At 33.2% G+C, this 17,524-nt stretch overlaps 1 protein-coding gene across 1 annotated transcript in view; it reads left to right on the forward strand.

Moving 5' to 3' along the window:
• LOC126882408 (lissencephaly-1 homolog) overlaps positions 1-17,524 on the forward strand; it is a 179,280-nt gene that overhangs the window by 142,305 nt on the left and 19,451 nt on the right. The window contains exons 4-6 of the mRNA XM_050647353.1: positions 3,005-3,172; positions 11,021-11,247; positions 15,347-15,600. Coding sequence (XP_050503310.1) covers positions 3,005-3,172; positions 11,021-11,247; positions 15,347-15,600 — 649 coding nt within the window. The remainder of the gene's footprint in view (positions 1-3,004; positions 3,173-11,020; positions 11,248-15,346; positions 15,601-17,524) is intronic.

Genomic DNA, 17,524 nt, shown 5'->3' on the forward strand with positions numbered 1-17,524 from the left:
AACTAACCATGTTCTTCATCAATACAGGGTGTTTCTGAATAAGTGGTACAAACTTTAAGGGGCAATTCTGCGTGAAAAAATATTGACCGTTTGCTTTATAAACGTATGACCGCAAATTCTTCGGTTTCGATATACGGGATGTTGAGTTTTTTCTTACAAACTGACGATTTATTTATTGCTCTAAAACCGGTTGAGATATGCAAATGAAATTTGGCAGATGTTAAGAGGTAGTTATGGCGCATTTTTTGACATACAATTAAGAATTTTATATTCACCATTGGCGTGCATACGGGATGTTTCTAAAATGTTTATACCCGTATGCACGCCAATGGTGAATATAGGATTATTAATTGTATGTCAAAAAATCCACAATAACTGCCTCTTAAAACCTACCAAATTTCATTTGCATATCTCTATTGGTTTTAGAGCAATAAATAAATCGTCGGTTTGTAAGAAAAATTTCAACATCCCGTATCTCGAAAACGAAGCATTTGCGGACATATGTTTATAAAGCAAACTGTCATTATTTTTCATGCAGAATTACCCCTTAATGTTTGTCGCACTTATTTAGAAACACCCTGTATTGATGAAGAACATGGTTACTTATTAACGTGCTTAACTTTTTTATTATCCAACATAAACAAATAAATCAAAAAAGAAGATGTTAAGAGAGCCTAATGCTACAATTAAGTTTTAATTTCAATATTTTATCTATGCAAAAACATTCCACAGCGTGTTCCGAACTTTTAGGAATAAACACAGTATGATTGTTACACCCGGTATTCAATGACAATTTACCGGCCTAACAACAATATTATTATAGCGGTATTGCTAAAGAATAAGGCTATAACATACTAAAAAAATCACTCAAATCGGACAATAGGTTTAGAAAATTCAAGACATCTAACTTGAATAACTCATCGAGTGACCCGCTTTTTATGATCGCGAGTGTATTAGTTTAGGGATTTCAGGCAATTTTAATCAGAAACATCAATCTAAAGTTTAAAATTAAACATAATATGAATCAAACAACTACATCATCTAGATTCAAGAAGTACGAATATGAAGAAGCGCCAAAAACGGCAACATTGCTTATGAAAATGAGTTCATTGCCACTGTAGAATGACGAATGAATGAATAAGCCAACGTGACATTAGGCGGGCAGCGGGGAAAGCAGTGTTGCCATTTATAATGCGTATATCTAATTGAAAACTAAACAGTCTGTATCTAGTTAGCCTAGACTAGTTCCGTGGATAAAGCAAATTTCGTGTTATTATAGCAACAAAATTCTTCTTATAAGTTATTCGCTGTGAGCTCGTAGGTAGAGGAGACACTTAAAAGTTCGTGAACGCCCGTAGTGACAGTCAGTGAACTTCGGTTGGAAATTTGGCATAAATGTCAAAGAGAATAATGTAAAACATTGAAATTAAAAATATTAATAGGAAAAAATATTAGTTCGCAAAGCTGTGGCATATATTTTTACCTTAAATGTACTTACGTTTTAAATACTAAAATTTGTATTTTTAATAGTTTAATATAATTAATCTATTAATCTAGCGCCATCTATACGATAATGACGGAAGTACCGGAAGTAGGGTAGAAGGAAACTAATCGATATAACGTTTAAATGATAAGTAAAATCTTCGAATAATCATAATGAATCATAAATTCTATACTTACTGTTATTATCCATCGATTACAATCTAATTACTTCTTTGCGTTGTAAATATTACACGGTAAGAATTAAATTTCCAACCGAAGTTGCACAAGTAATCCGCTAGTTGGCGATACCAGGGAAGCTCAGAGCGAATATGGCGATCAATGTCTTTCGTACGCGATCGTCAAAAATTGGATTGAAATTGAAAACTTAAAAATGGTAAATTTTCCATTGAAGATAAAGATCCATCCGGAAGGCCAGTTTCTGTGTCCATCCCCGTAAATATCGATGCAGTTCATAATATGGTTTTATCAGACCATCAATTTGGGCTAAAACGAGTCCCTGAGACACTGAATATTTCATAATGAACGCACTGTTATATATTTCACGTCGATTTGGACACGAAAATAATGTCTGCAAAATGAATCCCCAAATGTCTGAATGTTGACAAGAAGCATGCACTGGTAGAAACATCTAGTTATATCTTGCTTTGGCTTTAAAAAAATACAGACTTAAGCCGTGTTGTTACTATGGATGAAATTTGGCTACGTTTCCACGTTCCAGAAAAAACAGCAATCGATGGAGTGCACTCTGAAATTTACTTTGTCTTTCAACTTTTACGTATTTGCTTCTATAGTCTAAAACATTTTTAATACATCGTCTTAGGTGATGTCGATGATTTGATAATGAAGAAAGTGATACTCTGATAATAAACATGACACTGGGAAGCATGAAGATAAAAAAAATGGGAAACGACAAGTAGAATAAACTGAAAATCGAGCAAACAAATAAAATAAAAGTAACTGATATACAACAAATAATTATTGTAACACAGAATGAAAAAGGGGATTAACCCACCTCAATAATAGCGCACATATTTTGCCCAGAATCTATCTAATTAAAATCATTGATGGTGAATCTTTTTGATTATTATATGTTCTTAATATTACAAAACAAAAAAATCAGACTGGCAAAATAAGGATAAGCCCAGAAAATGAAAAACATTCACTTTTAGAAGAATGATTGAAAAAATAGCAAAAGCCCAAACAAGTCATAGAGCGACAGATGTTAAAAATATCAAATTAGCAAATAAATAAAAAGTGTATCAATTCAAGTAGAAGACAAATTAAAATTTATCATATTTTGAGATGATATGCGGACATAAGAAAAATAATAATTATTATACATTGGAAACAGTATTCTCTGGAATATTTTAATTATTATCTGATGCTATAAGGAAGTGAATGATTATATAATTATTGGAGAATTTATTCATCCACTTGCTCGTTCAAACATGAACCTAACTACCATTTTGGCACACCTAATAATATTTATTGTATGTTTTAGGTCATCGAGCGCCTGTGACTCGAGTAATCTTTCATCCAGTCTTCAGTCTCATGGTTTCGGCAAGTGAAGACGCCACCATCAAAGTGTGGGACTTCGAGACTGGTGAATTCGAACGCACCCTTAAAGGTCACACGGATTGCGTCCAGGATATAGCTTTTGATGCATCGGGTGAGTTTACTTCCAATATAATGTACGAAATTAAAATATATTCGGACTATAGGACTACAGCTTTATCTAAAATTTCCAATCTACCTTTGATCAATTTGAATTGACAAATCTGATCCCATCAGTTTTTAATTTTTAATTTTTTTTGTCTACTTCGTCTAAAGAAAAGGCTACAGTAATAATCAGTTTTATTTTTGAGCGAATGAAAAATAAAATTTAAATTTAAAATAACCTGCATTATGTACATATTTTGTTTTTAAATTTATGACAAACAACACAAGTAAAACCAAATTAAACAAAAATAAACGAGAAATGTAGTAATTTGCAACACTACGTTCTCATCATTTACTAATGTGAAAATTTAAGTGAGTCTTAGAAATAAATGGTGATTCATTTAGATGAACTTTTTTTGGTGAGGATTTGTTGGGAGACCGTTCATGAATGGTATCACCTAAAGTTGCTTTCTTATTCAGTATTGTTTGACATTTCATCCTGGAAAGAGTTAACTCGGCACAACGTCTAGAAATTATTTAGCTGTATTACGAAAACAGGCGTTCAATGAGGAATTTGGTTCGTGCGCTCAGAGCAAAATTTTTTTTCCGATGAGGCCCATTTTTGGCTTAATGAGGACGTGAATAGACAAAATGCCCGCATTTGGGTTGATTAGCAGCTCAAAGAGATTCAAGAGTTGTCATTACATTCAGAGAGAACTACTGTTTGGTGTAGTTTATGGGCCGGCGGCATTGTCGGTCCATGTCTTTAAAGCCTCCTTTTAAAGCCTCCCAGAATGGAGACAATGAATGGAGACCGTTATTGCGCCATGATAACTGACTATTTGGTACCAGAAATTGAAGTTCGTAGTTTGAATAACATTTGGCTCCAAAAATATGGCGCCAACTGCCATATATCCCGTGAAAGCACGGCTTAACTGCGAAAACGGTTCGGTGAGCAATTTATTTCACGCTTCGGACCAGTGAATTGGTCGCCTATATCCTGTGACATCACACATCTAGTCGTTTTCCTTTGAGGCTACCTAAAGTCCAACGTCTACATAAATAAATCGTTAATAAATTTAAAATTTATTAAACTTGGGCGTCGACACGTTAATAAATTCATTTTTTTGATAAAATTGTGGCTTATTTCCCATTTAAAATAGTTCATTATAAATAAACCGGCTACGATTGAATCATTGTAGGCCAATATTACACGAGTCACTGGTCAAATACCAATCGAAAAGCCCGAACGCCTTATCGAGAATTAGAACTTTAGAATGGATCATCTTAACCGCAATAATGCTCAACATTTGAAAGAAATTCTCTGTAAGAAGTAATTGTAAAGAATGGTTCTTTTTTATGACAATTATGACAATTTCTTTTTTAAGATTTTCAAATAAGATTCGTTGTTTTCATTGTTTTTTCTTTTTTAAAAAAGTACCTCTAAATAAATCACCCTTTACATACATAAAAAAAGTAGGATTTTTATACGCCAAAATACAAGGTTTGACTTTGGGTACAAAAGCACATACATGCATGATAAATTATAATTAACTATACAAGTGCTGATAAACCGATAGAACGACAAGTCCTGTGATCTCAACGAAGGCCAACAATTTTCTTATTGGTAGTTTTAGGATTTCTTCTGGTTCAAACCTCAGTTGGCCAGTGAATGCCTCACATCACTTAGCACATTGCAATGGCATATACGATGTGTATGACATTGTCTTCTTCCATTTAGCACTTTCTGCACCATGGTTCATTCACATTACCTAGTTTGTATAGGAGATTTCTTAAATCGCAATTTACACTCACTATTTCGGTGACCGTTTTGATCTCTCGTTTATCGAAGTTCATCAAATGGTTGGAGAATTTTTTTTATCAATATTCTCGATTATTTTATCTCGATTCCTTATCAGCCACTTCTGAACCTCATTGTTCGTAGCATCTTTAGTGATACCACAGAAAGGTTCTGGGTCTACAAAGGTTTCTCTGTAGGGTTCTCGAGCATTGTTTTGATAACAGATGTTCTCGTTCGTTCCCCTGCACCACTTCAAGACCGGGCACCCTTAGTAAAGACACTACTAAGGTAGCCACTTGAGGAGACTTTGCCCTCCTGACGACATGCCTTGACACACAAATAAACGTCAAAACATGACAGGGTAGTAGCTGAACTATACCCTATTTCACGAACATACAACTGTTGTGGATTATCTCGACAACGAATATTTTACTGTGCAAATTATGAGGAACGAAAGTTAATTGCAAAATACGTTGTTGTTTATTGGAACAATTATTGGAGCCATTTACTTTCGCACTTCTTATGTTGCACACTAAAATATTCGTTGTCGCGATAATCCAAGACAGTCGTATATTCGTGAAATAGCCCATACATATTTACGGTAAAACTTTGTCTATTTGCCAACAGGTGGCGCTACTAGTAAATACGAAAATTTATTTAGGATTTATAAAAGATAATTTTCATTGTCTTGCCAGGTTGTTGAGGAGATCTTTGCAGTTCCTTATCAGTTATGATTTGGTGAATGAGTTCTTTACTGCCAAAATAGTCTTGGTTATCAGTGTAAATGTTGATTCTCTTTATTTTGGAGTCTCCATATACGATTTCATCAATGCAGGACACCAAATCAAAAACTTCAGCCTGAAACACAGTTAGTTGTATATTTATGTAGGCTGTAGGATTTATTATAATTGCATGTTTGCCTAAAGATTCCTTATCCAGTACCATGAGAAGTGTACGATCCATCAGTGAACCATATTAAGTCCCCTATTTGTGTTAATGTTCTCAGTAATGATTAGTTCTGTTGACATCAAATTTATGTTCATTATAAACATGGATTCCTCAAGTTTACTCCCAGTAGTGTTTATTTGGCTATTCAATACGTAATGAATGAAATGAAATAAATGAATGAAATAATTCCAACCAGCTGTACACGATAGCTACTATGAATGTGAATTAAATAAAGACTTCCGTATTACATATTTTCTATTTATCAGGAAAACTAGATGCAATTGCCTAGGTGCTGAAGCAAAAACAAAATCTGACAGACTATCTAACAGAGATGTAACTCTACATGTGCCTCATATAGTTTCCCTGATTAGACAAAATCCGTGAAATGTATATTATATTATTATACAACATACAGTCCGTACAATATAGATACTGTTGCTCGTCATTATCTACGTCAGAGATCTAAGTTGACAGTGTTGCCCAATTACAAAAAATTCTTGAATTCATTTTAAATCAAATACATCAAATAATTATTGCGAAGTGAATTATATAACAAATTAATATTCAATGAAAATAAGTGAAAACATTAGAAATAGAACACTAGAATTAAGTTACAGTCTTACATTAAAGTAAATAAGAAAAGAAAATATAATAAAACGAATACTTATAGTAAAGAATAAAAACAAATCTGAAGTGTAATCACCGCAACTGTCAAATAAATGTTACCATTTATGCCAAAATGTCACCTTTTACTCTGGGCTAATTAGCAAAATACAAGGAAAAGTTATTTATCAGCAATTTTATTGCTGGAATCGAATCTTATTATTGTATGTATTAATAATATAGATATGCAAAGTCCGCAGATAGTGTGCTACATTTTTTATAAACAAAATGGCGCCCGAAAATCGTGGTTTTTTTTTTCAATTTTTGCTCTATAACTCCAAAGATTATAACTTTAGACCAAAAACACCCAAATAAAAATTCACCGCAATTAAATTCTGCATTGAGACGTAGTTTTTCCGATTTACTTCGACGAAAACTTTCCCCGGAAAAAGCGGGTTTTTCCAACAAAATCGTTAATTTTCAACTAAACTTTTAGATAAGTAGTTGTTAATCAATAATTAAATAACTTGGTAACGTAAAAGCCCTTTCCGTATATATTATAATTCCAGAAGTCCATGGAAATTGAATGAACAGTTTAGCAACAATTAAAATGTTAATTAAAAATTTACGGTCGCTATAATAACGACAATAATTATGATGCATAAGAATAACTATGATTTTTTCATAAAAAGACACTATACCTATCTAATGTACTTTACAGAATTGAAATTGGACTATTTAAGCGGCCTCAGGAATATTTTAAAATTATAAACAATTTTTTGGTTTATAAACAAATCGAATATCTCGGGAAATGTTCAACCAAAATAAATTGTGAAAACGGTATTCGAAAGACAGCGGCAGGGCGCTTCTTTTAAAGGAAAAAACGTTTAATTATGACGAGTGGTTCCTGAGATACAACCGGTCAAAGTTGACCGGAATTTACGGCAAAGATATAAACAATAGGATCATAATTTTCAAACCATCACCTTTTTGTTTTTGTCCTCTTTCTCCACATCAATTTTCATATCTTTAAAATAATCGTAACATATTATATTATTATAATAAAAACTATCGATAATACGTGTGAAAATTGCCAAAATCAGCAAAATTCCAATCAAAAATTAGGTTGGAGAAAATGTAAACTTGCTTTTGTTTTGTTATAATAGATAAATTTATTTATAAGAACAGAAAATTACATATTTTTTCCAGTTGTAGGATTTTTTTTAGATAAACTTACTACAAGTGTACCTTTTAAAGTTAAAAACATAAATATTTTCATTTGAAAGCTGTATAATTATTTAAACAATTTTTATTTAAACAAATTAAAATATTGTGTTATAATAAGTAAATTAATTTATTATAACAAAACAAAAGCAAGTTTGACATTTAATAATGCGTTAATTCGATGGCTCTTCTCGAGTTACTTGGGAACAAAAAAAGAATGAAGGAAATTGCTCCATGGGAAGCCGAGAAAATGCATTTTTTTAACGTATACCGATTTTTAACTTTGAGGGTTACATTTTCTCCAACCTAATTTTTGATTGGAATTTTGCTATTTTTGGCAATTTTCACACGTATTATCGATAGTTTTTATTATAATAATATATGTTATGAGGATTTTAAAGATATGAAAATTAGTGTGGAGAAAGAGGACAAAAATAAAAAGGTGATGGTTTGAAAATTATGATCCTATTGTTTATATCTTTGCCGTAAATTTCGGTCAACTTTGACCGGTTGTATCTCAGGAACCACTCGTCATAATTAAACGTTTTTTCTTTTAAAAGAAGCGTCCTGCCGCTGTCTTTCGAATACCGTTTTCACAATTTAATTTAGTTTAATATTTCCTGAGATATTCTATTTGTTTTTAAGCCAAAAAATTGTTTATAATTTTAAAATATTCCTGAGGCCGCTTAAATAGTCCAATTTCAATTCTGTAAAGTACATTAGATAGGTATAGTGTCTTTTTATGAAAAAATCATAGTTATTCTTATGCATCATAATTATTGTCGTTATTATAGCGACCGTAAATTTTTAATTAACATTTCAATTGTTGCTAAACTGTTCATTCAATTTCCATCGGCTTCTGGAATTATAATATATACGGAAAGGGCTTTTACGTTACCAAGTTATTTAATTATTGATTAACAACTACTTATCTAAAAGTTTAGTTGAAAATTAAAGATTTTGTTGGAAAAACCCGCTTTTTCCGGGGAAAGTTTTCGTCGAAGTAAATCGGAAAAAACATGTCTCTATGTAGAATTTAATTGCGGTGAATTTTTATTTGAGTGTTTTTGGTGTAAAGTTAAAATCTTTGGAGTTATAGAGCAAAAATTGAAAAAAACACGATATTCGGGCGCCATTTTGTTTATAAAAAAAGTAGCACACTATCTGCGGACTTTGCATATCTATATTATTAATATATACAATCATAAGATTCGATTCTAGCAATAAAATTGCTGGTAAATAACTTTTCCCAAAAATGGCCTATTCTCCGATAATCAGCCCAGACTATTTGTTCGATCGCAGTAAGAGTGTAATCCGAATAAGTGTGCTTTATAAAAACGCTTTATGTTCCACAAATACAAATCAAATGAAACAAGTTAGGATATGTTTCTTTAAATTTACATTAATAGAGATCTTTCAATATTATTTCTACGCGTATATTATAATAATATATGTCAGTGGCTGTAATTCCAGTGTACTCAGCTAAACGATTCTAAAAAGGAACACACCTACGACTTAAATATTTCGTGTTGATATCGTGTGACGTCACGTGCTATGACGCGGATGACGTGCAACGGTATCTATATTGTACGGACTGTATGTTTTAGTGTGACCAGCTCCAATTCAGTCAAATCCGGGACAAGGCTGAAAAACCACCTGAAATCCGGGACTTTTCAATGAAAATCGGGCTATTTTTTAATATAGAAACTTAATATCATCGTTTGATTGATTATTTAACATTTTTTATGTTGACAATGATATTTTTTTATGGGATTAAGCCACAATTGGTTGTAATGATAATTATTACATTTTTGTTAGTTTTTGACGTTTCGACTTCCAATCAGGAAATCGTTCTAAAAAAAAAAAAGAAAAATTACAAAAACAGCTGATGTTAGATTTCCATGTAAATATAAATTGAGGTTAATATAAAAATGTAATTATCAGTAGTAATTGCACAAGAGCTCTAAAATTCTATATTCATTTTAAAGATCGAGTGCAATTTGTTGCGATTATTTCATGAATAAAACTGTTCAAAACCAAAATTTTATTGTAATTTATTTATGTAAGTACAAAATTAGCACACACACAGTTGTTATAAATATTTCACCGTTGAAAGTCATCTCTTTTATAACTTTTAAAACATTAATTGTCATTAATGTCCCTGAATGTATTTTTTCTTAGCGACGAAGGGCATCTGACGTAATATACTTGACGACGGGAAATTATCAAAAATTATCAATTTAATTTAGATTTCTGTAGCTTTCTATTGGTCAGAATCTCCTATGAATGAAATAATCATTACAACCAATTGTGGATTAATCCCATTAAAAATATAATTGTCAAATATGCCACAAAAAAACAGCTTCAGAACATCAGTATGTTGATTACTTCTTACTATCATTTTTGTCGAATGATGGAATTTGCTTAAAAATAAGAAGAAAACCTTTAAAAATCAATCCATTCATATTTTAAATTTACCTCAACGAACAAAATATATTCACTGTTTGCATTGCTTGCGAACAGTTCTTTCTTCTTAAAATTATATTTGTCTTTGTCTTGCGATGAAATTTGCTTTATAACAATGACCGTGACCCACCATTAATTTTTTCGTCCAAGCAATTTAGTTTCATGTGAATTCTTAGAAGAATAACGTATTCAAAATTTCAAAATAGAATTTTACCAAAACGTTGAAAATTCGGACGGCCCGGAAGCCTTGTCCGGGACGCCAGGACACGACTTCGTAATTCGGACCATGTCCTGGATTTTTCGGACTAGTTTCACACTAATTATGTTATATACAGTAAGAACCACCGTACTAGACACATAGGAACATTGAGCTATTACAGTCCTCGACCCTTCACTTGTTGCAATGTTTATTTTTATGTCAAGTGACGTCTAGAACGTGAAAATGTATGGAAACTGAATATTAACATAGAAAGCTGACAAATAATAGATCAGCTGTATTAAATACAGCTGATTTAATTTTGAAGTTTATAGTTGTTGTCATTTTGTTAATGTTGTAAAAACTTTTAAGTTTTGTACTATTCTTGGTGTTTGAATAAAATTATTTTAAAACTTAGTAATAATACTATCGACTAATGTATTTTTTGTAACAAAAAACAATTATTTTGAATAGTTTCTTGACAGTAACATGACAGGGATGAAAGTCACATCTGAGAACGGACCGGATTAGCCCATAAGCATAGCAATTAGGTATATACCCATGTGTCTAGAACGGTGACTCTTATTGTATATGAATTACTTAATATCATTTATTTTCAGGTAAATTACTGGTATCCTGTAGTGCCGACATGAGCATCAAACTATGGGATTTCCAACAGACGTTTGAGTGCGTGCGCACTATGTTAGGTCACGATCACAACGTTTCGAGCGTTTCGTTCATGCCAGCTGGCGATTTCGTCATTTCGTCTAGTAGGGATAAGACCATCAAAATGTGGGAGGTATCGACGGGGTATTGCGTGAAAACATACACAGGTCATAGGGATTGGGTGAGTAAACTATGTATTCAAATTATATGAAAAGATAATTGATTTACAGATTAGCTGAGGATTATACCTAGGAACATGGGAAGCCCATTTGTATGTTTTATAATATTTTAAAAGTTATGAAACGATGATTATACACTGACCGGCAAAAAATGTGGCCACTCATTGGAAGTTTCATGCATTGTATTTCGCAAAAAGAGGATCGTTTTATTGTGATGGAACTTTTAAGAAATCGCTATTCCACTGCAATTGCCGCAAGAAACTGTCTGCGGGATGTTCGAAATGTGAATGCAAGTGAGAGAACGGTTAGAAGACGCCTCAATGAAAGAGGACTAATGGCAAGAAGACCGGCTATTGTTACCTTATACCTGGACACTGTAGGAATCAATTAATTTTTGTTCGACATCAACACTGCCATATACAGGATTGCAGCCGAATTCTCTTTACTGATGAATCGTGGTTCTGTTTGAAGTGTGTCGATGACCAAGAGAGGGTTTGGAGACGGAGAAATGAAAGATATGCCCAAGCTTGTATGTCCCAGAGAAGAAAGTTTGGCGGTGGTGGTGTCATGATTTGGGCTGGAATCTCATTTGAAGCCCGAACTGAACTTTTTTATCAATGGCCCCGTGAATGCTCACCGGTACATAGAGGATGTTTTGGCAGAAGCAGTAGTTCCATTTGGTCCATTTATTGAGGACAATTTCGTCTCTATGCATGATAATGCATGGCCGCATACTGTAAGAATCATGACAAATTACTGGGGGAAGTAGGAATTAATACCAGAGATATGTCAACAATAGATCTGGCTAGGGATATGCCACTCAATGCATCGGGATGTATGTCTGTCGTGCGAGTGTGAGCGTATCTACCAAGAAGTGGGAGTAATGGAACGGCAGTGGCACAGAGGCGGCAGCCATCATATGCTAGAGAGAGAAAGCTAAGCGCTGGTAGAGAGAGATAGATAGACCACCGACTCGAACTGTTCCGCGTTACGCTATTTTTCGGACCTGGCCCAATCTATTGTGTTATTATAACGTGTGATCCAAAATTATTGTCACCATATATGGCTCTGAACGACAGAGATAGCTATACAGTGCATGTCTATTCTTAATTCAGATATACTTTCCAGTTAACGTCAACTTTGCAGTGTACGTCAACTTAACAAGAAAAGTTAGGTTATGTAGAGATGTTGGTGGTGGACATATACAGCATCTTGTTTGATTTTATTTATTATTGTTACTTATAATTTTGTTAATTCTTTTTATTTTTGATTTAAGTTCTGTGTTAAAGGTTTTGACTGATTTTTTATGTTTTATAATGTTAATCAAAATTAATTGATAAACCAATGACATAAATTCAGATTAAAACAAGACATACGTAATTTTTTGCACGGCTAGCTTTGATCCCAATAATTGTGAATCGCTCGTTATCTGATTAATACTCTAGAATGGCCAGCCTGCAGCCTGATCTGAACATCATCGAACATCTTTGGGATGAACTTCATCGTAAGGTTAGAAGTCAACCAGGCCAGCCAGAAAGTCTTGCAGAACTTCAAAACTTGCTTCGTGAAGAATATGAACGTATTCCTCAAGTCTTTATTCAAAATGTGTTCCTTTACACATCCCTCCCAAATCGTATGCAAACGGTCATTGATGTAGGGCATAATACCCGATATTAAACAATTTTGTTCAAGTTCACTCGTAATTTTTTTTGTTTGTAATTATTTGTTTCGATATTACACTATTTTCTGTTTAGCCTTCTAAAATAAATTATGCTAAGGAATCAAGCAGTAATGGTCATTTTTTGTTTTAAAAATAAAAGATGTTGAGTATACAATATGAAACAGTGCATAGAACTTCCAATGAATTTTTATATGCAGTAATTTATAGGGTGGCCACTTTGTTGCCAGTCAGTGTATAATTAACACGTTGACGGACAGTGCGTCAAATGTATAAGCTACATCAATGGAAATCAGACGTCTATAGACGTTCCGTCCGTCAACGTGTTAAAGAAATGTCATTAAAGATTTTTACCAGAAATCGTGTTAACCTGCGTATGATTCTGGGCGGAACACCTCAAATGAAAAATTATCACACTTGGACACGAAAAAGTAAAGTAAGTTTACCAGAAAGACAACCGCACTATACAAATAAACTAAAATTACTTAATGAAGTTCTACAAAAAAGATCTGAAATAAATGTAGATATAGAAAAAGTATCAAGACCACGAAAATCGCAGACATTTGGCACGTGAGCAATATATCCGGAATTAGTAAAATTCGGATCTTTAAAACTTTTACAGATGCTAAATAGGTTGTGTGGGATATCTTTAAATAGAGAAAATATTCCGGATGACTAGGTAAAATACCGCATATTATTACTCATTCACGAAAGGCCTCCAAAACAACTCAGAAGAATTACAGAGATATTGTAAATGGACTGTAAATCAATGTATAAATTGCCCTTTCGATCAAATAAAATCAGGTAAGATAAGAAATTCAAGATGTCTAAAGTCAAAATAATCACAGCGCTGAAAGGGGGCATAAAGTGACCCGACACAGTAGACAAGAAAACGATGGAATATCCTCTTTGAAAAAAAAAACAAAGACGACCATCAATTAGTTTGAAGAAATTGTATACAAAAAGTTCAGAATATGGAAAAATGAAGAATATTGAGAAAAGAATATGTTCAACAATGTACTTTTTTTTTCATTTTATTAAGTGCAAATTTACAATCTACTCCAATTAAAACACAGAGTATTTAGCAAATAGTAGCAGTCTTGAATCCTGGCATGCTTTGGGCACCATCCATCGATGGTTCTCCAATACACCTAATCAGTTAGGTCCTCTGGTCATGTCCTTTTCAGTCTTCTTCCCACAAGTGGCGGCTGGTAGAGTTGTTGAATAGTTTGACTTTCATGGGCGAAATTTCTTTCTTGGGCTTTGGTTGCCTGTAGTCTAATAACATCTTCGATGAATGGTATCCCAAGGTCATTATGGATAGTTATATTGGAGACGTACCATGGTGCATTCGCTATCATGCGCAGCGTCTTTGATTGAAAAGTTTGCAGTATTTTAGTGTTGCTCGGTTTGCTGCAGCCCCATAACTCTATACCATAACTCCATATCGGCTTTAGTATAATTTTGTATAATAATACTTTGTTTTCTAATGATAACTGGGATCTTTTACCTAGCAGCCAATACATTTGTCTGACTTTTAAATTTAGTTGAGCTTTCTTGGTTTTGATATGGTTCTTCCATGTCAGCTTTCGGTCCAAATGGAGTCCCAGGTACTTGACATCTGATTTTAAGGGGATAGGAATGTTGTTAATATGAACCTGTGGACAGTCGATCCTTCTTGTTGTGAACGTAATTTGTGAAGACTTTTCACCGTTTACTTTAATCTTCCATTTTGTTAACCATGTTTGAAGTGAACTTAAATAGTTTTGCAGTTTGTTAGAAGCTCTATCTGGGTTATCGTCTGATGTAAGGATTCCTGTATCGTCGGCAAATGTGGCCATAGTAATATCATCATCAGCCGGTATATCAGCAGTGTAAAGGAGATAAAGGAAGGGACCGAGGACACCACCTTGAGGTACTCCGGACTGTATAGGATGATATTTGGAAAGTGAGGTATTTACTTTGATTTGGAAAAATCGCTCGTTCAGATATGATTTTAATATCAGGTATATTTCATTAGGCATATTCTTTTTCACTTTATACAACAGGCCTTTATGCCACACATTATCAAATGCTTTTTCCACATCGAGGAATACTGCCGCACACATTTTCTTTCCCTCTAAAGTTTCTTTTATATAATTTACAATCCTATGGCACTGCTGTATTGTTGAGTAGTTCTGTCGAAAGCCAAATCGATGGTCAGGTATTATGTTATTTATGTTTATTCTTTCGAGAATTCGGACTAAAAGAAGTCTTTCGAAAATTTTTGACACAACAATGTACTTAGTGAGGCTTAGTTTTGATTATTACTTCTACAAATCGTTCGCTGTCTTATTATACTTTTGATATTCTTATTAATGTCATTAAAAATTTATATAAAAAATCCTTATAGGGCGTGGATTATATAATATTTTGTTTTCTAGGTAAGGATGGTACGAGCATCCCCGGACGGTTCGCTATTAGCCAGTTGCTCCAATGATCAGAGCGTCAGGATTTGGGTAGCGTCGTCGAAAGAGTGTAGGACGGAGTTAAGGGCGCACGACCATGTTGTCGAGTGCATATGTTGGGCGCCGGACTCAGCAGCCGGACCCATCAACGAAGCTGCCGGAGCAGATAACAGAAAAGGAGCTCATACCGGACCTTTCCTCGCTTCGGCTTCTAGAGATAAAACAATTAGGTATGTCTAAAGAATTAATTCTCTTCGGAACAATACGAAATATTAAACAATTGACAGTGACATATAAACATTTAAAGAGGTGGTTAATTAAATTTAAAATAAATAAATTGTATACCACAAATATGTGGCTTAATATGAAAATCTCGTATCTCATTTTACAGGAGATACTTTAAACTGAATTTATGAGTAGCCTAACCTAAAATATATGTGAAAAATGTATGTATAACCACATAAATGTGCTCAGAATCAAAAATTTGTAATGAATTTGTTTTGTTTTTATGCGTATTTAAGAGTAAGAGTATGCAGAAATTTTGTTTAAAGACGATCCTCTAAAATTGTCTGTAAACTGAGATACGAGGTTTTCATACTGAGCCATCGAAGTAGAAGAAAGTCCACAAAATCAGTTTAGCTAATCGTTGATTAAAGTTTATCGAGATTGCAGAGGAATTCAAAATATTATAAGGTAGCCTATTCACGATTTGGCATGATATGATAAAGCTATGTTTTAATAGGCTATTGATTATGTTCAAAATAAGAGAGCTAAAAGGAACTACAACGTTAATGGGATTTTATTGTCTCATATGGTCAATGGACCTCTAAATTTGAAAAAACCGCGGAGTGCTACCATTTAAATGGGTGCTTTTTTGAGAAAGAGGTGAACTAGTCCCTAGGCACAGGTTGAATTAGGGTGAGTTCTATGAGGAAAATTGTTCTAGGTTAAATTTACTATCGAATCTTTACATTTTAAAGTCAAAAATATATTTTTTTACAAAACTATATTCAAAAGAAAAGAAAGAAAGCAATTTTGTTTTTTTGCTCCATAACTTTTTTCCACAGGGATATTATAGGTATAGGCATTGCTTTAGCGAAAAATAACTTCCATCTTTTCTCTTTAAAATGAAGTTTGGTAAAAGTCTCTAGGGTTTATAGTTTCCGAAATAGGATTTTTCAAAGTTCGCCGCTCACAGCATTTTTGGGCCATTTTCCCCATTATTTCGCAAACATTGCCACAGTATATAGAGGTTCCACAGTAAAACCACTTCTCTGTCGGCGCTTTGATCTCAAGAAGTAATACCGGCAGTACGCAATTGGCAATTCACCAGTGGTGGATGCGGGTTTTCCCTGTTAAAATCCGTACGTTTTTATGCGACTAGCAATGCGAGAGTGGGGCAAAAGCGACCAAGAACATTGCGCGGTCGCCATCCGCGACTACAGATTTTACTTCCAATTTTTCGGAGAGTGGTTCTACTGTCCCTCTTTATACTGTGACATTGCTCTGTAACTTTTTTCTACGCATTTCTAGGTATATGCAATGGTAAAATTAGTAGAAAGAGAAGTCAATTACCTTTAAAATGGTCTATTGTATAAGATTATACGGCTCTTTTTAAACAAGTTATGCTTTTTTAAGATTTTAAACTTTTAATGATTTTTGATATTTTTAATGATTATTTTTTAAATTTCTCATTATGACTTTTTTCTTGTACGTTTAGGTATATACATTGTGGAATAAAAAAAGCTTATTTTCTTTACTTCAAAATTTTTTTTATTATATTTTGATCGCAAAGTTGGTAAAAACATTCATTCCAAGCAAAAAACATTCTATACATTTTTTTGATAAAATTAAGTTTTCGATTTATTCGCTATTGAAATTGTTAGAAGGATAATTTATATAAAAAATGGTCTAAACAATATAAACATTTTTATTTTGACAAAAGGCACAAGATATACATTGCTAGAACCCGATATTCGAAAAAATTACTGGTTTAAAAATTACGATTATCCGAGAAGTTCCATAACAACCATATCTCGGATGAAATTTGGACATGCTTGCTATCCGGCACATTTATACAAAATAAAAATAACTAATAACAATCTCTGTGATATTTGCAATGAAACGGCGGACTTGGATCATATATTTTTTAAT

This window comes from Diabrotica virgifera, chromosome 1, assembly GCF_917563875.1.
Source record: "Diabrotica virgifera virgifera chromosome 1, PGI_DIABVI_V3a".
Lineage (NCBI taxonomy): Eukaryota > Metazoa > Arthropoda > Insecta > Coleoptera > Chrysomelidae > Diabrotica > Diabrotica virgifera.